Source organism: Canis aureus, chromosome 4 (assembly GCF_053574225.1).
Source record: "Canis aureus isolate CA01 chromosome 4, VMU_Caureus_v.1.0, whole genome shotgun sequence".
NCBI classification, from domain to species: domain Eukaryota; kingdom Metazoa; phylum Chordata; class Mammalia; order Carnivora; family Canidae; genus Canis; species Canis aureus.
Genome location: NC_135614.1, coordinates 1,771,350 through 1,797,279, shown reverse-complemented (window position 1 = coordinate 1,797,279; position 25,930 = coordinate 1,771,350). Strand labels below are relative to the sequence as shown.

The 25,930-nt window shown below is 35.9% G+C and overlaps 1 protein-coding gene and 1 pseudogene across 1 annotated transcript in view; both read right to left on the bottom strand.

Moving 5' to 3' along the window:
- The window catches only part of LOC144312040 (uncharacterized), a 100,307-nt gene that overhangs the window by 7,504 nt on the left and 66,873 nt on the right, over window positions 1–25,930 (bottom strand). Inside the window, 1 exon segment of the mRNA XM_077894342.1 lies at window positions 25,275–25,370. Coding sequence (XP_077750468.1) covers window positions 25,275–25,370 — 96 coding nt within the window.
- Window positions 13,265–14,620, bottom strand: LOC144312051 (leukocyte surface antigen CD47 pseudogene; annotated as a pseudogene).

Below are 25,930 nucleotides of genomic sequence, written 5' to 3'. Positions count from 1 at the left end.
AAAATTGGACATCCACATGCAGAAGAATGAAACTAGACCACTCTCTTGCACCAGACACAAAGATAAACTCAAAATGGATGAAAGATCTAAATGTGAGACAAGATTCCATCAAAATCCTAGAGGAGAATGCAGGCAACACCCTTTCTGAACTCAGCCACAGTAACTTCTTGCAAGATACATCCACGAAGGCAAAAGAAACAAAAGCAAAAATGAACTATTGGGACTTCATCAAGATAAGAAGCTTTTGCACAGCAAAGGATACAGTCAACAAAACTGAAAGACAACCTACAGAATGGGAGAAGATATTTGCAAGTTACCTATCAGATAAAGGGCTAGTTTCCAACATCTATAAAGAACTTATTAAACTCAACCCCAAAGAAACAATCCAATCATGAAATGGGCAAAAGACATGAAGAGAAATCTCACAGAGGAAGACATAGACATGGCCAACACGCACATGAGAAAATGCTCTGCATCACTTGCCATCAGGGAAATACAAATCAAAACCACAATGAGATACCACCTCACACCAGTGAGAATGGGGAAAATTAACAAGGCAGGAAACCACAAATGTTGGAGAGGATGCGGAGAAAAGGGAACCCTCTTGCACTGTTGGTGGGAATGTGAACTGGTGCAGCCACTCTGGAATACTGTGTGGAGGTTCCTCAAAGAGCTAAAAATAGACCTGCCCTACGACCCAGCAATTGCACTGTTGGGGATTCACCCCAAAGATTCAGATGCAATGAAACGCCGGGACACCTGCACCCCGATGTTTCTAGCAGCAATGTCCACAATAGCCAAACTGTGGAAGGAGCCTCAGTGTCCATCGAAAGATGAATGGATAAAGTAGGTGTGTTTTATGTATACAATAGAATATTCCTCAGCCATTAGAAACGACAAATACCCACCATTTGCTTCAACGTGGATGGAACTGGAGGGTATTATGCTGAGTGAAGTAAGTCAATTGGAGAAGGACAAACATTATATGTTCTCATTCATTTGGGGAATATAAATAATAGTGAAAGGGAATATAAGGGAAGGGAGAAGTGTGTGGGAAATATCAGAAAGGGAGACAGAACATAAAGACTCCTAACTCTGGGAAACGAACTAGGGGTGGTGGAAGGGGAGGAGGGCGGGGGGTAGGGGTGAATGGGTGACAGGCACTGAGGGGGGCACTTGACGGGATGAGCACTGGGTGTTATTCTGTAAGTTGGCAAATTGAACACCAATAAAAATAAATTTATTATAAAAAAAGAGAAAAAGAATATATAAAAAAAGGAGACAAATCATGACTAATCTAATCAACAAAAACAAGAGAAAGAAAGCTCAACTACTCAAAATGAGAAGCAATAAGGAAGAAACAATAATTGGAACAAGGTATGAAAAAATACTAAAGGCTATTTTTGCTCAGCATGATAGAAATACATTTGAAAGGAGAGTACCAAATAATTTTCTAAGAAAATACACCTTATCAAAATTAAACTTGGTACAGACAGAAGATATAAAAAAAATAATTTCCACATAATAAACAAAAAATATGAAGTTTACCTGAGCCATAAAATAAGCACTTCTGTACTTTTCACCTACATTTACAAATTGTTAAATTTTTGCCACACTTGCTTTATCTTTCTTTATACAAAGCCTTCCTGAACATTAACTAATCTATGTGCTTTTCAACTACACAAATCTCTTTCACTGCAAAATCCTTCACATTTAGAGGTACAGCTACCATGAAAATAGATTTAATCAAAATTGTCTTCTTAAAGATTTTCCATGTAGGTTCTGAAATTTGTTTATCTCTGAGATATGCCTGTAATGTCTTTATCTAGTTCTGGTATTAGGAAATTTTGGCTGCAGAGACTTAGTATAACTTTCTCTTGGATTTTCTGGAATAGTTTGGTAAAAGCTGGTGTTACTCCATGTGTGGTAGAACACACTACCTGTACCAAAGTAGAACTCATACCTGTACCTGGGTCTTCCTCATGGAATGCTTATCTATTTCTCCTAAGTGGGCTTGGAAAGTTGTTTCTTTGAAGGTAACTGTCCATTTTATATAAATTGTTGAGTTTATATACTTAGAGGCAAAACATTTTCTTATTTTCCTTGTGGCATCTGTACAATCTTTGGTGATACTGACACTCCTATTCTTGATATCAATAATTTGTCTCATTTAGAAGCCGGTCAATTTTACTGATCTTAAAGATTCAACTTTGGTTTGATTAATTTTTTCAACTATTTTTCTGTTTTCAATTACATTATTTAATACTCTGTTCTTTATTACTTCCTTTCTTCTGCTTACTATGGACTTAATTTGCTCCTTTTTTCCTAGATTCTTAAGGTAGAAGCAGCTGAAGCCATTAAATGGTGACCTTCCGTTTATCCAACATAAATTTCACATGTGTGTTAGATATACGTGGGTGTAAACACACACAAAATTCAACATGTATGAAATTTACACATCATATGTTAAATATATATTACTTATAATACATATTCCATATAAAAAGAATTTCACGTATGTGTGATAGATATGTACATGCAAAAAAATTTACTTGTGTTGCATAAGATCTCAATCATCTCAGCTTTCACATAAAAAAAAAACAAGAAAAAAATAAAACTAGAAAAGAGAAAATAAACCTTAAAGTAAGAGAAGTTATAAAGATCCAATGGAAAACAATGAAATCAATGAAGTATTATACATACATTGTTTTTGATATAAAAATTTTCTATATGTAAATTTCCCACAACTTCTGTTTTCATGAACATGCAGTACAAAACAGTTTCTAATTTCCGCTTTGAATTCTTTGAACGATTGGTTAGGTAAAGTATGCTATTAAGTTTCTAATTATCTAGAAATTTTATAGCTCCTGCTGTTATTGATTTTTAATTTAACTAAATTTAACTCCACTCTAGTAGGTGAAAATATTTTCTTAAATTTCTATATTTTTATTTGTGTATTTCTTTACTGGAGTTCGATTTGCCAACATATAACACCCAGTGTTCATCCTGTCAAGTAACCCAGTCTCACCATTCCCCCACCCACTTCCCGTTCTTCTACCCCTTGTTCACATCTTGCAAGAAGTTACTGTGGCCAAGGTCAGAAAGGGTGTTGCCTTGTGTTCTCCTCTAGGGTTTTGATTTTGATGGATTCTTGTCTCACATTTAGTTCTGTCATCCATTTTGAGTTTATCTTTGTGTCTGGTGTAAGAGAATGGTCCAGTTTCATTCTTTTCCACATGGCTGTCCAATTTCCCCAGCACTATTTATTGAAGAGACTGTCCAATATCCAGTGGATAGTCTTTCCTGCTTTGTCAAATCTTAGTTGACCACAGAGTCGAGGGCCCATTTCTGGGTTCTCTATTCTGTTCCATTGATCTAGGTGCCTGTTTTTGTGCCAGTACCATACTGTCTTGATGATCACAGCTTTGTAGTACAATTTGAAATCTGGCATTGTGATGTCCCCAGCTCTGGTTTTCTTTTTCAATATTCCCCTGGCTCGAATATGAGGTCTTTTCTGATTCCACACAAATCTTAAGATTATTGTTCCAATTCTCTGAAAAGTCCACAGTATTTTGATAGGGACTGCACTGAATGTGTAAATTGCCCTGCGTAGCATATACATTTTCACAACATAAATTCTTCCAATCCATGAGCATGGAATATTTTTCCATCTCTTTGTATCTTCCTCAATTTCTTTCAGAAGTGTTCTGTACTTTTTGGAGTATAGATCCTTTACTTGTTTGGTTAGGTTTATTCCTAGGTATCTTATGCTTTTGGGTGCAATTGTAAATGGGAATGACTCCTTAATTTCTTTGTCTCATTGTTAGTGTATAGAAATGCCACTGATTTCTGGGCATTGATTTTGTATCCTGCCACATTGCCGAATTACTGTATGAGTTCTAGCAATTTTAGGGTGGAGTCTTTTGAGTTTTCTAAGTACAATCTTATGTCATCTGCGAAGAGGGAGAGTTTGATTTCTTCTTCACCAATTTGAATGCCTTTTATTTCTTTTTGTTGTCTGATTGCTGAGGCTAGGACTTCTAGTACTATGTTGAATAATAGTGGTAAGGGTGGACCTCCCTGTCTTGTTCCTGATCTTAGGGAAAAGACTCTCAGAGTTTCCCCATTGAGAATGATATTTGCTGTGGGCTTTTCGTGGATGGCTTTTAAGATGTTGAGGAATGTTCCCTCTATCCCTACACTCTGAAGAGTTTTGATCAGGAATGGATGCTGTATTTTGTCAAATGCTTTCTCTGTATCTATGGAGAGGAATCATATGGTTCTTGTTTTTTCTCTTGTTGATGTGATCTATCATATTGATTGTTTTACGAGTACTGAACCACCCTTGCATCCTGGGGATAAATCCCACTTCGTCACGGTGAATAATCTTTGTAATGTACTGTTGGAACCTATTGGTGACTATCTTGTTGAGAATGTTTGCATCTGTGTTCATCAGGGATATTGGACTATAATTCTCCTTTTTGGTGGACTCTTTGCCTGGTTTTGGAATTAAGGTGATGTTGGCCTCATACAACGAGTTTGGAAGTATTTCATTCCTTTCCATCCTTTGGAGCAGCTTTAGTAGAAGAGGTATTATTTCTTCTTCTTTAAACATTTGATAGAATTCCCCTGGGAAGCCATCTGGCCCTGGACTTTTGTGTCTTGGGAGGTTTTTGATGACTGCTTCAATTTCCTACCCGGTTATTGGCCTGTTCAGGTATTCTATTTTTTTCTGCTCCAGTTTTGGTACTTTGGGGTTTTCCCGAAATGCATCTATTTCTTCTAGACTGCCTAATTTATTGACACATAGCTGCTCATAATATGTTTTCAAACTCATTTTTATTTCCTGGGTATTGATTGTGATCTCCACTCTTTCATTCATGATTTTATTAATTTGAGTCTTTTTTCTCTTTAATAAGGCTGGCTAGGGGTTTATCTATCTTATTAATTCTTTCAAAGAACCAACTCTTGGTTCTGTTGATCAGTTCTACAGTTCTTCTGGTCTCTATTTCATTGAGTTCTGCTCGAATCTGTATTATCTCTCTTCTGCTTGGTGTAGGTTTTATTTGCTATTCTTTCTCCAGTTCCTTTAGGTGGGAGGTTGTTAGCTTGTGTATTTGAGTTTTTTCCAATTTTTTGAGGGATGCTTGTATTGTGATGTATTTCCCTCTTAGGCCTGCTTTTGCTATATTCCAAAGATTCTGAATGGTTTTACCTTCATTTTCATTCATTTCCATGAATCTTTTTAATTCTTCTCTAATTTCCAGGCTGTAGGTGTCCTTAGGTCTAAAATGAGTCTCTTGTAGACAGCAAATAGATGGGTCGTGCTTTTTTATCCAGTTGAAACCTGCATCTTTTGTGGGATCATTTAGCCCATTCACGTTCAGAGTAACTATTGAAAGATATGAATTTAGTGTCATCATAATACCTCTTCAGACCCTGTTTTATGGATTATTCCTTTGAGCTTCCTCTTTCTTTTACAGGGTCCCCTTTAATATTTCTTGAAGAGCTGGTTTGGTGGTCATATATTCTTTCAGTTTCTGCCTATCTTGGAAGCTCTTTATCTCTCCTATTCTGAACGAGAGCCTTGCTATATAAAGTATTCCTGGCTGCATGTTCTTCTCATTTAGGACCCTGAGTATATCCTGCCAGCTCCTTGTGGCCTGCCAGGTCTCTGTGGAGATGTCTGCTCTTAATCTAATATTTCTCTCCATATAAGTTAAGAATCTCTTGTCTCTCATTTAATTTAATCTCATTTAATTGATTTTTAATTTTGGCCTGATTAGATCTAAATTCTGCAGTCATGAAGTCTCTAGAATCCTTTATGCCTTTTTTCCAGAGCCACCAGTAGCTTTATCATTGTGCTTCTGAATTGGCTTTCTGACATCAAATTGTAATCCAAATTCTGTAACTCTGTGGCAGAGAGTACTGTTTCTGATTCTTTCTTTTGTGGTGAGTTTTTCCTTCTAGTCATTTTGTTCAGTGCACAGTGGCTGTATGAGCGGGCTGAGTCAAGAGTATCAACCAAGACCTAAGTAAATTTCACCCTTGATGATTCTGAGGGGTCCTAGAGGGTGATCCTTTTGGATCTGTATGTTAGAAGTTCTGTATGTTAGAAGATGCTCAGTCCCAAATTTATATAAACCAGCAATACTTGTAGAAAGCCCCAACACTGACCACCGAAACCTTGCTAGAAGTGAAACCCTTCTCTCTGTAGCACTCAGGCTGTTCTCTCTTTAAATCTCAGGTCAAATTCACAGATGTTCGGAATGATTTGAAAGTTATCTAGGGAAGTTGGTGGGACCAGGTGAGTTGAGGACCCCTACTCTTCCACCATCTTGCCCCACCCTCCGAGGTGAAAATATTTTATATGATGACTCCTTTTAAATTTGTTTAAAGATTTTATTTATTTATTCATGAGAGACATACAGAGAGAGGCAGAGACATATGCAGAGGGAGAAGTAGGCTCCCTGTGGGGAGCCTGATGTGGGACTCAATCTTAGGTCCCTGGGATCATGCCCTAAGTCAAAGGCAGACAGACGCTCAATCACTGAGCTACCCAGGTGTCCCAACTCCTCTAAATTAATTGATATTTGTTTTAGTTCTTAGAAGGTGATCTACCTTGGTTTATGTTCATGTGCTCCTGAAAAGAAGGTGTATTCCACTGGTTTATGAGTGTGTGAGAATATTTTATAAATGTCAATTAGGTCAGTTTGGTTACTCAGTGTTCTTCAAGTCTACTATATCTCTGTTTATTTTCCATCTCCTTCTTCTACTAATTATCAGGAGAGGGATGGTGAAACATCAGACTGTAACTATGGATCTATTTCTCCTTCATGTTCCATCAGGTTTTCCTTTGCATACTTTAAAAAACTTATCTGCAGCATAAAAGCAGAGGATGGTTACATTTTCTTGATAAATTTATCTCTATCAACATGAAAAAAAATCCTCCTCTTTCTCTGGCAATATTCTTGGCTTTGAAATCTATTTAATCTAATATTGACTCAGGACTATAGCCTCTTGAATAATTTTACCACTGTGTATCTTTTTCATCCTTTTTATGCTCAACCTATTTGAGTCTTTGAATCTAACATGTTTCTCATAATAGGTGCCATGTGATCGAATCTTACCCTTTTTATTTATCTCACTTGGCAATCTCTGCAGTTTAAGGGGATGTACGGTAGCGAAGAAAATAGGCAAAAAAAATATCTGTTTTCCCAGGTTTACATTCTAATGGAGAGACAGTAAAGACACATGTAATATGTTACATGAATTAAGAACAACTTAGAAAACTATCTTTTGCCAGTGCTTTGCAGTAGTAGATCTAACCAAATACTGAGTTCTCACACAGTTAAGTTATCCTCTAAGCTCTCCCTGAACTAAATAGACCGAATTGCCCCAGGCTCACTGCATATCTCAATCACATTGTGAATTCTAAGTATTAATGGGATAACTTGACTTCTTAAAAACAAAAACAAGCATAACAACATCAAACTTCATAGGAATCCTAATTAGAATGGAATCTGCACGTGAATTTAGGGTGAAATACATCTTTATGATGCTGGTTCTTCCAATAATCAACAACATACATATATTTAACTTCTTTAAGTCTTTCAATACTGTCTTATGCTTCTTATATAAGAATATCATGTGTCTTATGCTTATATCAGGTTTTAAGAAACACTCAGACAGAAATACACACATCCACTATTGCAAACCACAGCATCACTTTGAGAGAAGCAGGACACTGTTCTGGCGCTTAGCTCCAAAACTACCATGCAGTACTGTTACCCAGAAATACAAGCATAATAGAGAGCTATGAAGTTCTTCTCAATAAAATTAGGCCACCTTCAAAAGCAATGAAATTTCAGTGTTAAGCAACTAAGAAGAGAATGGTACCTCCATTAGGGCAACAAGGTAAATCACAGACTAACTAAACCTATACCAGAAGGAACAAGGAAAAGAGACAGATAAGAAGAGGCAACCCAGGCTATCGATTTATTCGTATCTACCAGAAACATTCACACCAATACACTTATAACAGATGAAGATTTTCTACTAAAATGATTTTCTCATATTATGTTTTCTAGGAGGTAATTTTGAAAGCAGTGGCATGAAGGGCAATATTAAAGACTGATCTCAAAGACTACTTCTCTGAAAGGGCTCAAACTTAACCGGACCAATCCACAGAGCAATATATGACCCAGGACAATGTTGGAAACAACAGACCAATGGGCGAACAATTAGTAGAGGCTAAACACAGGGTGTGACACAAGTACAGGCAGAGAAGTTAACACAGTGAAAGAGAGTGTGTTAATCACGGTTCTCCAGAGAAACAGAGCCAATAATTATATGTGTGTGTGTGTGTGTGTGTGTGTGAGAGAGAGAGAGAGAGAGAGAGAGAAACGGGGTGTGTGTGTGTGTGTGTGTCAAGGTTTTTTAAAGGAATTGGCTTATATAGTCATGGAGGCCAAGAAGTCCCACAATCTGCTGTTTGAAAGAACCCGGAAAGTCTGTAGCATAATTCAGTCTGAGTCAAAAAGCCTGAGAATCAGGGGAGGTGATGGTATAACTTCTAGCAAATATTAATGGCCTATGGCCTACAAACTTGAGGGCTAGTAATGTAAGTTCCAGAGCCTGAAGGCCTGAGAGCCAAGAACACTAATTTTGTCATGGGCATCCTAGCATAAGAAGAGAAAGATAATTTGCTCTTCTTTGTCTTTTTGTTCCATTCAGGCCCTCAAAAAATTATATGATATCTGAACATATTAGTGAGGGTGGATCTCTTTACTCATTCTATGGAATTAAATGCTGTTTCCAGAAATATCTTGAAGACATACCCCAAAATAATGTTTTATCAGCTACCTGGGCATCGCTTAGGCCACTAAGGTTGACACACAAAATCAATCATCACAGATACACTCAAAGAGCACCCCTACTCCACCGTAACACTATTGTCATTTTACTAAGTGTGCATGCTGCCCAAGGCAGGGCTCTCTGACAAGAAACATCAGAGATGGTACACTGTGGGAAGAAAGGACTTCAGTCAAATAATCCAATGAAGTCATTAAACAAATAAATAAGCAAGCAAAGTTAACAACAAGCCCTAGACAAAGATGGAATCAGTATCAGATTATGTACAAAATATCTAAAATATCTTTTTGTAAAAAAAAAAAAATTCACAAACAGGAAAACAGCAAGCAACCAACTGGCCTTGAGAGAGTCCAGACACTGGACCTAGCAGACCTCAAAGCAGCTATTACAATCATGTCCAAAAGGCAACCATGATTAAGGAAGTAAAGGCAGGTACTGGTGACACTTCATCACATAAAGAGTATCAATCAACAGGAAAGAATGAAGCAAAAATTCTAAATTTGAGAATTATAATACCTGCACTGTAAATTCATTACACGGGCTCAACAGTTGACTGAAACTTATAGAAGAAGAATTAGTAAACTTGAAGACAGATCAATAGATATAATTTAAACATCAGAAATAAGATTGAAGAAAACTGAACAAAGCTTCAAATAAACGAGAGACAGCATTATCTGCACTAATATGTGCATAATGGGAATATCAAAAGAAAAGGAGGAAGATCAAGGGGAGAAAAATCAATCAACAAAATGATGGTGAAATCCTGCAAATTTAGAGAAAAACAATATACAAATTCAAGAAGATAAATAAACTCCATGTGAGATAGAGATCCATGCCAAGATGCATTATAGTAAAACTATTTAAAAAGAAAGACAAAAATAAAACTTATGTATCATGAGAAATACAACTCATCACATAAGGGAATTCCAGTTAGATTAACACCTGAATTCTCATCAGAGTCAATAAAGAGCAGTAGGTAGGGTGACATAGTCAGTGTGCTGGGGAAAAAGAAAAACCAAAATGGCAGAACAGGGACACCTGGGTGGCTCAGTGGCTGAGCATCTGCCTTTGGTCATGATCCCGGGGTCCTGTGATTGAGTCCTGCATGGGGCTCCCCACAGGGAGCCTGCTTCTTCCTCTGCCTATGTCTCTGCCTCACTCTCTCAGTTTCTCATGAATAAATAAATAAAAATATTTAAAGTACAAAACAAAATAGCAGAACAGTTTTCAAAACTGAAGGCAAGGGCAGCCCCTGTGGCCCAGCAATTTAGCGCCGCCTTCAGCCCAGGGCGTGCATGATCTTGGAGTCCCAGGATTGAGTCCCATGTCAGGCTCCCTGCATGGAGCCTGCTTCTCCCTCTGCCTATGTCTCTGCCTTTCTCTATCTCTCATGAATAAATAAATAAAATCTTAAAAAAAAAAATGAAGGCAAAATACATAAACCCATACATTTCCTGTTACTAGTTCAAATCTACAAAGACTGCAGGTAAAAGTAACTGTGTAATTCTAAAAGACAGTATAAAGACGGATTTTTTTTCTCCTAACCATTGTCCAAGGCCATGCAACAACCAACACATATGTAATCATAATGTAGGTCTCTCATCTATAGAAATTAAATATATTTGATATTGACAAGACAAGGCAGACAAAACAAACATAGATTGGAGTAAAGAAATGAACCTAGATGGTAACTGAATTCACAGTAACAAGATGCAATGAAGCAGAGATGGTGAATAAGAAAGTTAATGTAACAAACTACATAAACAGAAACTTGCTATCCTTTCTGGACTCAATTTCTTTAAAAGACATCAAATTATATAATGTAGTAATTATAACAAATCTATTGTTGGAATTTAAACATATACAGATCTACTATGCACAAAAGTAATATCACAAAATAGAGTAGAATAAATAGAATTATATGTGATTGACATTTCTATACTTCTGTGTAGATAAGGGAGTATAAATCTCAAGTAGATTCTGATGAGGTAAATCTTATAACAACCACTAGGAAAATAATTTTTAAGTGAAATAGTCATTAAATAAATCAAATTATGCTAAAACATACTTACTGAAAAAGAAGGCAGTAATAAATGAACTACTGGATCAGAAAGGCATGAGGCAGATAAACACCAATAAGTAAAATGGCAAGCATAAGTCCAACAATATCAGTAACAGAAAACTGGAAATGGATTTAGAAAACCAAAAAAAAGTAGCAAATGTCAGGTTGTACAAAACATGTAAGTGCAAGCACATGTTGTCTATAAGACTGAAAGCATGAATAGGTAGAAAGTTTTAAAATCAGGGCAGCCCCGGTGGCTTAGTGGTTTAGCGCCACCTTCAGCCCAGGGCCTGATCTTGGAGACCCGGGATTGAGTCCCAAGTCGGGCTCCCTGCATGGAGCCTGCTTCTCCCTCTGCCTGTGTCTCTGGCTCTCTCTCTCTCTGTCTCTCTGTGGGTCTCTCATGAATAAATAAATAAAATATTTAAAAAAAATCAGAGATATATCAAGTACACAACATTTATAAGAAGGTTTTAGGGGTTATATTACTATTAGGCAAAATTTATTTTAACACAAAAAAGTGTTATCGGAGACAAAGTGGGATATTATTATATAATGAAACCAGTCAATCAGTACAGGAGACATAAATCCAAGCAATTATATGCTGCAAAAAACAAATCAAGTGCATGAAGGAAATACTGACAGAATTCAAAGGAAAAACACACATGTCAACAATAATAGAGACTTTAAGATCTCCTTTAAGTAATGGATAAAACAAGTGGCAGAATACAAGCAAAAACAACAACAACAAAAGATGTTACAACAATACTATAAAGTAATCTAGACCTAGCAGATATATATATGACAATCCACTAAAAAAAAGCAGAATATATTTCTTCAAAAAATGAAACGTAGGGCAGCCTGGGTGGCTCAGCGGTTTAGTGCTGCCTTCAGCCCAGGGTGTGATCCTGGTGACCCGGGATCGGGTCCTGCGTCGAGCTCCCTGCATGGAGCCTGCTTTTCCCTTTGCCAGTGTCTCTGCCTCTCTCTCTGTGTCTCTCATGAATAAATTTTTAAAATCTGAAAGAAAGAAAGAAAGAAAGAAAGAAAGAAAGAAAGAAAGAAAGAAAGAAAGAAAGAAAGAAAGAAAGAAGAAAAGAAAAGAAGAAAGAAAGAAAGAAAGAAAGAAAGAAAGAAAGAAAGAAAGAAAGAAAGAAAGAAAGAAGAAAGAAACGTTCCCCAGGATAGATTTTTAAAAGGTTCTCCCACCAAAATGGAAGGAAATTATAAATCAATAATACAAAGGAATTTTGCAAATTCACAGATATAAGATTCAATAACACATCTCTGAATAAAATAGAAGAAAAAATAACAAGGAAACTTGGAAAAATACTTTGAGTAAAAAGGTAGATCTAATATACCAAACTTATGAACCACACCAAAACAGTACTTAGAAGACAATTTATATCCAAAATAAACATATTAAAACAGAACAATCCCAGGGCACCTGGGTAGCTCAGTCTGTTAAGTGTCTGACTCTTGATTTCAGCTCAAGTCATAATCTCAGGGTTATGAGATCGAGCCCCACTCAGTGCAGAGTCTACCTGGGATTCTCCCTCTCCTCTGCTCTCTCTCCCTCTCCCGCTCCTCTGCCCCTTCCCCAGCTCACACGGGTGCATAGGCATGCTATCTCTCTCTCTCTCAAATAAATAAATAAATGCACTCTCTCACTCTCTCAAATAAACAAATCTTAAAAAAAAAAAAAAAAAAAAGAATGATCCTAAATCAATAACCTGCCTTGTACAACTAAGGACTATGGAAAAAAAGCAATACAAATACAAAGCAAGAAGGGTTAGAAAATGAGGTAACAGTAACAATTAATAAAACAGCAAAGAAAGACAACAGATGATTCTTTGAAAAGATCAAGAAACCTGACAAACCTGCATTTAGACTAACATGGAAATAAGACACTAAGATTCAAATTCCTAAAGTTATGGAAAACCGATGGTACATACACTAGGAATAGAATATATTAACTACGAAACTGGAATGTTTTGTATGTTACAAAAACAAAATTATAAATGAATGTTTTGAACTGTATGCTGACAACTTTAGTAACTTTGCTGAAATACAAAAACTTCTAGAATAAGGAAAAATGTAAAAACTAACTCAAGAAGAGATAAGAAATCTGAAAAAAGTATAAGAAGTAAATACACTGAGATAGTCATTTTAAAATTCCCCATAAAAAAAGCCCAGGTCCACATGGTTTCACTGGTGAATTTTAAAAAATCATTTAAATAATAATTAATACTAATTATTAAAATACTCCTCCAGAAAATAGAAAAGACTTCCAAACTCATTACATGAGAGTATATATACCACACTAGCACTAAAATCAGACATGACAAAAGACAACTACAGGTCAATGTCTAAAAAAAACTAAGATCAACATCTTTTGAATATAGACCCACAGATACTCCGCAAAAACCAGTAAATGTTATATAGTAACACCTAAAATTAGTTATATACAAAGACCCTGTGGGATTCATCCTACTGATGCAACGCTGGTTTATCATTTGAAAATGGTAGGTGTGCACAATGATGCACTCTCCCTTGGCCTCACTAAAGCTGGAGGATGTCTTTTCTGCCTTCTCCCTCTGCTGCACTCTGGCTCTCCAGTATCTCCAGGAAAGGAGTTTGTATACTTATATGCTATCACACTTCTTCAACTGCTGCCTAAGGAACACTTCTATACTGCATTTCACATCAGTTACTCATTTCCTAGAAGATTGTATAGTCTTCTGATGAGAAGCAACATTTCATATAAATTAGCCCAAGTAATTCTGCTAGAACTGTAATAACCAAAGCTGGAATCAGAAGGAAGAGGGCCATGCCCTGTGCAGCACTCTGAGACACAGACGCTTAGTCCCACCAGAGAGAGCACACAGCCCAGTACCTAAAGGATCAACATGGCAATGGTGAAGGAAGACAGTCAAACACCAACATAAACACACAGTACTGAAGCAGTAGTAATATCACTGTAGGAATTACAATTACACCAAGTCCACCAAGTCTACAAGCATTCTTTGTTGAATATACACTCGGGACGAAATGACAACTTTAGTGAATACTAGTCCAACAAATATAAAAGAATGGTCTCCTCCTTTGTCAGACTGGATTTCATTTTATTATCACAATACAAAACTGTCTCCAAGACAGAGTTATAGCCAAAACTGGGATAACAATGAGGATGTTTTCATTTGGAGAAAACCATGAAACAATACAATGTTTTAGTTCTATGATGGTTTCCCCTCCTCTGCTTAATTCTGTTACCTGGCAAGTGTAGTTTCCTACCATAGCCTCTTCCTTAACCACCTTCAAAGAGACCATACCATTAAGTAACTCTTGTGGTGAGATTTTGGTACTCAAATTTAGAGCCATGAGTGGTCCTTTCTATGGCTTCATCAAAGGTGAAAATATCTTTTTCTTCTAAATTTCCATTTTGCATACACTTCTTTAATGTTGGTTGCATCCACCTTATTAACAAAACATGGGGTGACAACAGTTTCACTGCAAGCAGTGTATTCTAAAGACCTGGTTATGTTACATATGAGCTGAGACAAACTGCAGCATACCCAGCACAGCAGCAGCACGACAAGGGGCCACATGTCCGTGGCTGCCACAGAGTCACCACTGCGGTCCATCACAGGCAGAACCCGCTGCCCAGACTGCCTGGCCTGCACACACACTCCCACTACCCCACACCTGCTTCTGTTACTCCTGCCTCTACCTCTCCAGGTATGCAGAGATACTTGCCCTCATCCTCGCCCCCAGGGCTGTTGACATATCACCCTCCTGCTTTGCAAGTTCAAGTCCCCACTCCAGTCTGCTCCAAAGAGGCTCAGACCCCATTCCCACACAGTGGCAGGCGCCGCCGGACTTGCGGGTCACAACCCACCACCCCCAGCCCATCGCGGTCTGTTTGCCAGCTCACTACAGGAGGCTGAGCAGGGGTTGCTAGGCTCACCAGGCACCTCCTTGCACCCTCTGATGTTCTCTCCTGCCTCACACATCATCCTGGGCCCCGATCCTCTCCCATTTTCTCTCTCACTTTTAGGCTCCAGGAGAGTCGCCAGGCCCCCTGACCTAAGCACCTCAGCCCCTAGGAGCCCCTCATCTCTGTCCCCTCCTGGGTCCCACACTGGCCTGCACACTGACCCTGCTGCATCTTTGCCCCCACCTCCGCCCCAATATACTGAAACCTGTTACATTTCTATATAATAATAATGAATGGAGAAAAAATTAAGAAAACATTTACAATTTACAATTGCACCAAAAAGAACAAAATACCTAGGACTAAACTTAACCAAGAAGACAAAAGAAGATCTGTATTCTTCAAATTATAAAACACTGATGAAAGAAATGCATATGAAATGGAAGACAGCACAGACGATACACTATGCTCATGGATTTGGAAGAATTATCATCATTAAAATGTCTCTATTACCCAAAGCAAAGTACAGATTCAATGCAATCCCTATGAATATACCAATAGCAATTTTCACACTAGAAGAAATAATACTAAAATCTGTGTAGAACCACAAAAGATCTTGAGTAGCTTAAGCCATCTTGAGGAAAAGGAAGTTGAAGGTATCATGCTTGCTGATTTCAAACTATACTATAAATCTATTGTAATCAAAACAGTATGATATTGGCATAAAACAGACACACAGATCAATGAAACAGAACAGATAGTCCAGCAATAAACCTATTTCTATGTCAACTAATCTACAACAAAGGAGTCAAAAACATACAATGGGAAAGGACGGTCACAACTTCGATAAATAGTGTTAAGAAAACTGGACAGCCACATGCAAAAGAATGAAAATGAACCACTATCTTATACCATACACAAAATGTAACACAAAATGAATTGAAGACTTAAACATAAAACCTGAAAGTAAAAAAGTCCTAGAGAAAAGCATAGGCAATAAGCTCCTTGGCATGTATTAGCAATGTTTTGGATTTGACCACATAAGCAAAGGCAATATAAGTCAAAATAAACACATAGGACTATATCAAACTAAAAAGCTTCTGCACCGCAAAGGAGACCTACAACAAAATCAAATGACAACACACTGAATGGGAGAAAATATTTACAACCACTTATCTGATAAGTGGTTAATATCTAAGATAGAACTAATATTACTCAATTGGAAAAATAAAATCTGATTTGAAATGGGCAGAGGACACAAAAAGCTGTTTTTCCAAAGAAGACATCCAAATGTCTAACAAATATATGAAAAGGTGCTTTACATCACTCATCACCAGGGAAATGCAAATCAAAACCTCAACAAGATAGCACTTCACACCTATTAGAATGACTGTTATAAAAACGACAAGACATAACGAGTATACAAGGATGTGAAGAAAAGGAAACCCTTGTGTACTGTTCATGAGAATGTAAAATGTGCAGCCATTCTAGAACACAATATGGAAGTTCCTCAAAATATTAAAAACAGAAATATCATATGAGCCAGCAATTCCACTTCTGGGTATTTATCTGAAGAAAATGAAAACATTAACCTGACAAGATATATGCATCTTTCTTCACTGCAGCATTACACAAATAAACAACAAATAAATAAATATTTACATATTAAGCTACATATATTATATATACTATATTTATTTCATATATATGTTTATACATACTGTATTATATATTTTACATATATGTGTACATATATTGTACATTATATATTATGAATGTGTGTGGAATATTATTCAGCAATAAAAATTAATGAAATCTTGCCATTTGGGGACAACATGGATGGACCTTGAAGGCATTATGCAAAGTGATGTAAGTCAGAGGAAGAAAATACCATAATGATCTCACTTATATGTGGAATCTGAAAAATGCAAAACACAAATACAAAGATCTGACAGATATAGAGAACACACTGGTGGCTGCCAGAGTTCTGGGTGTGGAGGTGGGCATGAGAGTCAATGGTACAAACTTCCAGTTAGAAAAAATAAATTAAGGGATATAATGTACAACATAGTGACTATAGTTAATAATACTGTAATGCATATTTATTTATTTATTTAAAGATTTTACTTATTTATTCATGAGAGAGAGAGAGAGAGAGAGGCAGAGGCATAGGCAGAGGAAGAAGCAGGCTTCCTGCAGGAAGCCCGATATGGAATTCAATCCCGGGATCCCAGGATCACTCCCTGAGCTGAAGGCAGATGCTTAGCAGCTGAGCCACCCAGGTGTCCCTGTACGGCATATTTAAAAGTTGCTGAGAAGTAGATCTCAAAAGCTCTTATCACATACAAAAAAGTCTGTAACTATGTATGATGACAAATGTTAGCCACATTTATTGATATGATCATTTCACAATATATGCAAATACTGCATCAGTATGCTGTACACCTGAAACTAATGTTAAGTCAACAACACTTCAATTAAAAAAAAAAAAAAAGATACAAATAAATGTCTCCAATGAAAAGAAAACAATACAATAAAACTATAGACCTAACTTAAAGTCTTTAGGAAGACTTATAAAGGAATTTTGGTTTGTTTTGTATAATTAATAGATCACATGGTAATTACAGACACTGCTATAGCATGGTACCATTTGGACTTCAACACTATTGAAATTGGTAGTCACAAAATGTTACCAACATTTATAAGTTATAAACTTTCTTCTAAGATATTTTGCATATAATTGTCAAAGATCACACAGAGACCGCTCTGCCAATTCCACTTCTATTTTCTTTTTCCCCCACCTCAAAGCATGAAGGGCTCAGCTGAAAATTACAGAGTACATATTAATGACAGTATTAGATGGCATAATAGACCCCAACTGGTAAGATACACATTCTATTCATAGGAGAGCTGTACTACACTCTTTAGTTACATGTTCTCTAAGTAGCTGTTTAGTGACAGGATTTAGTTTTAATGAATACACAGCAATTAAGCCAACAAAAAATAACTTTAAACTGCACTATTAGTTTAATTCAAGTATGTTTGTTGAATACTTGACGTATGACTGGCTCTGAGGTTTATTAAAGTGACGGAGATAAATTCCCTGCTCTCAAACTCAATAATCTAGAACTCAACTAACAAATTTGAATCTCCTAATTTTAGCATGATGGATATGATGGTTTCAACAATGCCTTCTCCCAAAAAGAAATTCAATTAATAGCCCATGTAAAAAGGAAAAAAAAAAAAAAACAAAACAGGACAATAACTACATGATCATCTCTCAACACACACAGAAAAAGTGTTTAACAAAATCTAAGACCTTTCTTGATAAAAACAACCAACAAACTAGAAATAGAAGTAAACATCCTGAATCTGATAAAAGACATCTATGAAAAGCCCACAAATAACAACACAATAAATGGTGCAAAATGGAATGCTTTCCCTCTAAGGTCAGGAACAAGACAAGAATCTACTCTCACTACTCATACAGATAATTATAGCCAGGAAAAGAAAAATTCAGGTTGGATAAAGAGAAAGAAAACTACCTGTAGTTGCAGTTGACACAATTTTGTACCTAGAACTTAAAGAATCCACTAAAACACTATTAAAATTAATAAATTAATTCAACAAGGTTACAGGATACAAGATCAACAAACAAAAACTGATTGTAAGGGCACCTGGGTGGCTCAGTCAGTTGGGCATCTGACTTTTGGTTTCAGCTCAGGTCATGATCTTGGGGTCCTGGAATTCAGCCCTGCTCAGCATAGAACCTGCTTGTCCCTCTCACTCTGCTCTTCCTGCTGTGTGTGGGCAGGAGAAAGTGCAAGTGCACTTTCTTTCTCAAATAAATAATCTTTTAAAAAATTGTATTTCCATATGCTAACAAGAAAAAGTCTGTAAATAAAATTAACAAAATAATCCCACTCATAAAAAGAATAAAATACCTATGATAATCTTAGGTAAGGAGATGCAGAGCTCATAAGGTCTGAAAACACAAAACAAAGCTAACATGTAAACATATCCATCATGCTCATGAATCAGATGACTTTAACATTGTGAAGATGACAATAAATGCCAAAGTGGTAGCTAAATTCAATATACTCCCTATGCAAATTCCAGCTGCCTCTGCAGAAACTAACTAGCTGATTCAAATATTCATTTGAAAATTGAAGGAACTGGGGATCCCTGGGTGGCTCAGTGGTTTAGCGCCTGCCTTTGGCCCAGGCGCACAATCCTGGAGTCCCGGGATCGAGTTCCGCATCGGGCTCCCACCATGGAGCCTGCTTCTCCCTCCTCCTGTGTCTCTGCCTCTCTCATTCTCAATCTGTGTCTATCATAAATAAATAAATAAGTAAATAAGTAAATAAATAAAGAAAGAAATCTTTAAAAAAAAAAAAAGAAAATTGAAGGAACTGAAAAAAATCAAAACAATCTGGAAAAGTAATAAAAAGGAGATTCAAATTTCATGATCTTAAAACCTGCTACAAAGCTACAGTAATCAAGACAATGTGGTACTGGCATAAGGACAAACTTAAAGATCTATGCAATTAAATTGGGAATCCAGAAATAAATCTGAGTATTTCTCTTCAATTCATTTTCAGTAAGATGTAAAGATGATTCAATGGTTAAAAAAAATCCTTTTTAACAACTGATGCTGAGGCAATTGGATACATACATGCGAAACAATTAAAACCCTTTTCTCACACCATACACAAAAATGGGTAACAGATCTAAATGAAACAGCTATTTACTTAGAGAAAACACAGGAGTGAATCTTTGTGTCCTTGGGAGAGAAACAGTCCTTTTAGATACAATACCAAAACCAAAAGGGACAAAAGACAGAACAGATAAATTGTACTTCATGAAACAAAAAACCGTTTTTGCTGCAGAGCACACAGCCAAAATAGTAAAATGACAATTTAGAAATGAGAGAAAATATTTGCAAATTATACACATAATTAGGGATTAGCATATAGAACATGCAAAGAACTCTTGTAACTCAACAACAAAATGACAACTACAACTAAAATATTAACAAAGCCAAATGACTTTGAATATCAAGCTTGTATCCTGCAACCTTGCTATAAATGACTTATTGTACAAATGTGGTACTCTTTCAGGATTCTTAAGACAATCAAATCTCTACAAAAAAAGGAGTTTTATTTCTTCCTTTGTATCTATATACCTTTTATATTCCTGTCCTATTGTATTACCTGGGATTTCTAGTAAGGTGTCAAGTAAGTGGTAAAAATGGACATCCTTGACTCGTGCCTGATCTTAGGGACAAAATATCCAGTTTCTCTTGACTATGTATGTTGTTAACAGATTTTTTGGTAGACGTTTTTTATCAAGTTGAGGAAATTCTCTATTCCTAGTTTACTGAGTTTTTATCATGAATGGGTGCTGGATTCTGTCAAATGCTGCTTCTGCATCAACTGATAGATCACATAATTTTTCTTTCTGCAGCCTACTCATGGGATGGATTATATTAATTGATTTTTGAATGTTGAACAAACCTTGCATGCATGTCTGGAATCAATCCTACTTGCCTATGGTATGTAATGCTTATTATACATGGTTGAATTTTATTTGGATTTTTGCATCTATATTCATAAGAAATATCTGTACTTTTTCTTTCTTATAAAGTCACTATCTGCTTTTGAGATTAAAAAAAGAGTAAGGAAGGTTCCCTATACCTACAAATCATCCTAAGGAACCTACAAGAAAGCTACCATAGGTAATGTATGAATTCATAAAAGTTGCAGACTACAATATAACCAGACCCAAATCACCTGTGTTTCTACACACCTGCAATAAACAATCTGAAACAAAATTAATAAAGCAATTCTATGTATAATAGCATCTTTGTTAGCCTATAATGGATTACACTGATTGGTTTCTAAATGTTGAACCAACTTGCATACTCAGAATATATCTTACTTGGTCATAGTGTATGATGCTTTTTATACATGACAGGTTTCTATTTGCTAATTTTTGTTAAGGAATTTTGCTTTTAGTGAATTTATGAGAGATATAGGTCTACAGATTTGTTATTGTTTCCTGTTCTGTTGTTGTATGGTTTTGGTATCAGAATAACAAAAAACCTGTTAGGAAGTGTTCCCTGTTTCTATTTTTCTGGAGGCCACTGTGTAAGATCACTGTTAATTCTTCCTTAAGTTTATATGTTTGGTAGTCTTCTACAATGAAAACAGCCAAAAGAGATTTTTTAATCTTTTTATCTTAAATTTCTTTAATTCAAATTATCTATGTCAACTATGATAATCTATGGAACCTTCAAATTATGCATGTCATCTTGAGTTTTGGCAATCTGGAATTTCTAAAGAATTGATCCTTCTCTTCTCAACTGTCAAATTAAGAGCATAACGTTTAAATTATCATCCTATTAATGAATGCAGAAGTGATATTCTCCATTTTTTCCCTGATATTGGTGGTCTGTCTTTTTTGTGTGTATGTAAAGATTGCTAGGTTTATAAATTCTATTGATTTTTTTTCTAAGAACTGGCTTTGTGTTTCATTAGGTTTCTCTATTATATATTTTCCTATTTTCAACTTCATTGATTTCTGATCTTTTTTATTTTCTTCCTCCTACTTGCTGTGGATTTATTTTGCTTTTTTGCAGTTTCTTAAGGTAGAAAATTAATTATGGACTTGAGACTTTTCACCTTACCCAATGTTAGTATTTAGTACTATACATTTCCCTATCAGCACTGCTTTAGCTGCCTCCCACATAAATTGGTGTATTTTTTTTCATTCAGTTCCGTGTATTTTTAAAATTTCCTTTGATTCATGTTTTACTTACATGTGTCTTGTTTAATTCTGGGTTTGGGTATTTTTCTATTGACATTCTATTACTGATTCATAGTTTGATTTCCTTGTGCTGGGAGAACAAAGCACGATTTCAGTTCTGCTAAATTTACTAAGGTTTGTTTATGGCTCAGGATGTTGTATCTTACAAATGTTCCACAGGCACTTGAGAAGAATGCATATCTTGCTGTTTTTAGGTAGTATTCCACAAATGTTTATTCAATCCTATTGGTCCATGGTGTTCAGTTCTGCTGTTAATTCATATCTGCTGTCTAGATGTTCTACCAATTGCTGAAAGTGTAGTAAATTCCCCAAATATAATTGAAAATTTGTTTATTTTTCCTTTCAGTTAAATCAGTTTTTATTTGTGTACTATGAGGTTCTATTGTTTGGTAGGGTCACGTTTTGGATCACTGTCTCTTCTGCTGGAATATTGCTCTTTTTCTCTCATGATTTTCTTTGTTCTTGAGACTGTTTTATCTGATATCAATGGAGTCAGTATTGCTTTTGTTTTCATTAATGTTTGCATAGTGTATTTTTTTCTATTCTTCACCAACCTCCCTACGTTGTATCTGAAGTGAATTTCTTTGTAAATAACATATTTATGCATCATTTTATACTGTCTACACCTCAACTGGTATATTTAGATCATTTACATTTACAGTAGACACTGCTAACATCATGGTTTAAGTTGTCATTGTATTTTTCTGTTGTTTTCTCATTCATCTGTTCCTAATTTATTTTCTTACTGGTTACCTGAACATTTTTTTAAATTCCATCTTTATTTACTTATAATATTTCTAAGTGTTTACTTCGTATAGTTTTTTAGTGGTTGTTCTAGGTATTTAAGTCCATTTCTAGGTAAAATGCCCATATATAATTTATCACAGTCTTCCTGGATCAACATCTTACTACTTCAAAGGAATTATAACACTTTAATTCCAATTAAATCTCTGTATTCTATCTTTTAAATTATATCACTCCCTCCACATGTAGATCAAATCATATGATATTCTAAATTTTGCTTCAACAATCAAATATGATTCCAGAAACTCCTGAGACAAAAATTCCACTCTATTTACCCCTATTTTTGCCACTTCCAATGTTTTTTTTTTTTTTTCTTTTCTGAGGTTCCAAGTTTTCTTGTGTTATTTCCTTTCTCTGGAAACTTCCTCTAGCCATTTTTAAAAGATAGGTATGCTACCAACATTTTCTCTTTGTTTTCCTTTCTATGATACTTTTCAGTTGTCATTCTTTCATGAATATATTTTCACAAGCCACAGAAGTTTTGTTTGAAAGTTTTTTCTTTCAGTACTTGGAAAAAAATATTTTATTTCCTTCTAGCCTCTGTAGTTTCAGATGAGAAATCCACTATTATTTCCAAAGGAAATGAGTTCATTTCTCTCTAACTTTCACAATTTTTTCTCTTTTGTATTCAGAAATTTAATGATGACATGCCATTAGTGTGGATATCTTTGGATTTCTCTGAGTTCAATCAGATTCTTCAATGAGTACTTCCACGCCTTTTGCCAAATTTGGGAAGTTTTTAATCATTAGTCCTTTAAATACTTCAAGTACCACTCTCTTGTCCCTTTCTGTTCCTCTGACGATAGAAATGTTAGTTCTTTAGTTAATCCAAGTACAGAGAGAATCCAACCTCTTCTCATTACCTCCATGCCTTCCAATTTTGATTAAATGACCTTGATCACCCTTCAGGAAAACCACAAGTCCTCTAGTGAACTATCTGAGTACTTAGATTCTTCCCAATATTTTCTCTGTAGAGGTAAGAAAGATCTTATACACGTAAATAAGATGTCACTTGTTTACCAAAATACACTAGTAAGAATAAAATTAAAATCTTTAGTAAGATTTATGATATTCATCTTTTGGACCATCGTTGCCTGACATCATTTCCTACCCCACCTCCCATCAATCATTCCCCTTTGGCCACTGTGACCTTTTTTTTTGCTATTTCCCAAGAAAAACCAAACATATTCCTGGTCACTGGCTTAGCAGTTGCTATTACCTCTGCAGAGAAGAGGCAGGATCTCCACAGCTCACACAATCCTTTCATTCAAATTCTACTCTGATGGTGATCTCCTTAAGGTTTACCTTGACTACTCTTAGAGTAGCACTGTCAATTTAACTCTGATCTAATTTCTAGGATAATTTTTACCACTACAGAGCTTTAATACACATAAGTATCTGGTTTTAGTGCTATGCTTTTAATTTATATTTGACATAAAGCTGTATAAATTTACAATGTACAACCTGTTAATTTGATATTTATATACTGTATAATTGCCATGGTACTAATAACACTTCTATTATACTACATAATTACCATTTCTTACTAATGATTGGAATAATCAAGTTCTAGTGTCTTAGCAAATTTGGTTATTACAATACAATTTTGTTTATATTCACTATGTGGTATATTAGATCTCTAGGGCTTATTTACTACCTGTTACACTTTTATACCCTTAAACAACATCTCTCCTTTCCCACATCTCTCCACCCGCTGTTAATCACCATGTTATTACTCTCTTTTATAATAAGTTTGGCTTTTCTAGATTACAGATATAAGTGATACCATATGGTATCTGTCTTTCTCTGTTAGACTTATCTCATAATGCACTCAAACCCTCCGTGTTGCAAGTGGTAGAATGTCCTCCTTTCTCATGGCTGAATAATATTCTATTATTTACACGTACCTATTTTCTTTATTCATCCACTGGTGGACACTTAGGTTGTTTGTGTATCTGGCTATTGTGAATCATGCTGTGATAAATATGAGTGTGCGTATTCTCTCTCTGATATACTGTTTTCATTTCCTTTCAGTGTATTCCCAAATGGAACTACTGGGTCATATGATAGCTCTAGATTTCACTTTTTGAGTAATCTCTATTCTGTTTTCCATAGTAGTGCATCAATTTAACTCACCACCAACAGTGAACAAGGATTCCCTTTTCTCCACATCCCCAACAACACTTGTTATGTCTTGTCTTCTTGGTGCTAACCATTCTAAATGGTGTGATATGTGGTTTTGATTTGCATTTCCCTGATGTTTAGTAATGTTGACCATCTTTTCATATATTTGTTGGCCACTACTACTTGTATAAACTCATCAACATTTGTTTCTTTCAGTACTATAGCACTTAGACAATAGTAAGTACTCAAACCTTATTTGACTCAAAAAAAGAAACATATGAAAGAATGCATGATGATGGGAGGAATGCGGTGCAATGGTCGTAAGGTAGACAACCGAAACTGCTTTGAGAAAGAGCAATGAAGAAAAACAACAGTAAAGATGAGGTAGGGTAGACAAAGGCTGGTCTGTTGACAGATGTTAAGGATGGTAAATACTCAAAAAGTGAATCAAAAAGAACTTTTTTTTTGTAAGAGTCATATCTGGAGATTTGGTTCAAAAATCAATATTCCCAGTTACTTTCAAGGATTAAAGAGATATTCTAAAGAGATATTCTTGAAAAAACATCTCAAAGTTTTCAACTTCTGGATTAGTCATGGGAAAATAGTAAATCCCCCAATGTTCATCTCTAGAGTATACATTTATTCTACCTGGGAAGCTCTGGCTTGGGAATTCTTCCTCCAACATCCATGGCTCCTCTCCTTGCTCTAGCCTGAAGATTACTTCTGGTTTGGTAACACAATACCCTGTCAAAACAGAAAAAAAAAATAGGATTCAGACCAGATGGTCTAGACTGCAGAGCCTCCGAAAGAGGAGGAAACTTCTGGAGCTGCTCAGTGAAGATGCTACTGAACATTTCACTGAGAGGTAAACACAAATACCTTTCTGGTGCCCAAAAGGGATCATCAACAGATTCCTGAGTTCCAATATTAAATATCATTAAACTCTACAGTGTCAATATGCTTCATTATTAAAAGAATTAAAACATGCTACTTAGAATTACATAAAAACAGACCTTACCCAGTGAGACAAGGTTACTGTAGTTCTCCAGCATCACATCTCTATATAAGGACCTCTGAGTTGAGTCCAGGTGCTGCCACTCTTCCAGGGTGAAGCCCACTGTCACATCCTTAAATGATACTGATCCCTGGAATTTTTGTTCAATCTGCAATGTTCAGAATTGGGTGACATGGAAAAAGCTGTATGGGAACCAATCTTTACCATGATTACCAAAATAGTTTGTAGAATATTTGTTTGGCTTTATTCTTTGAGGGAGGATGAGAAACCATAACCAAAATATTAATGC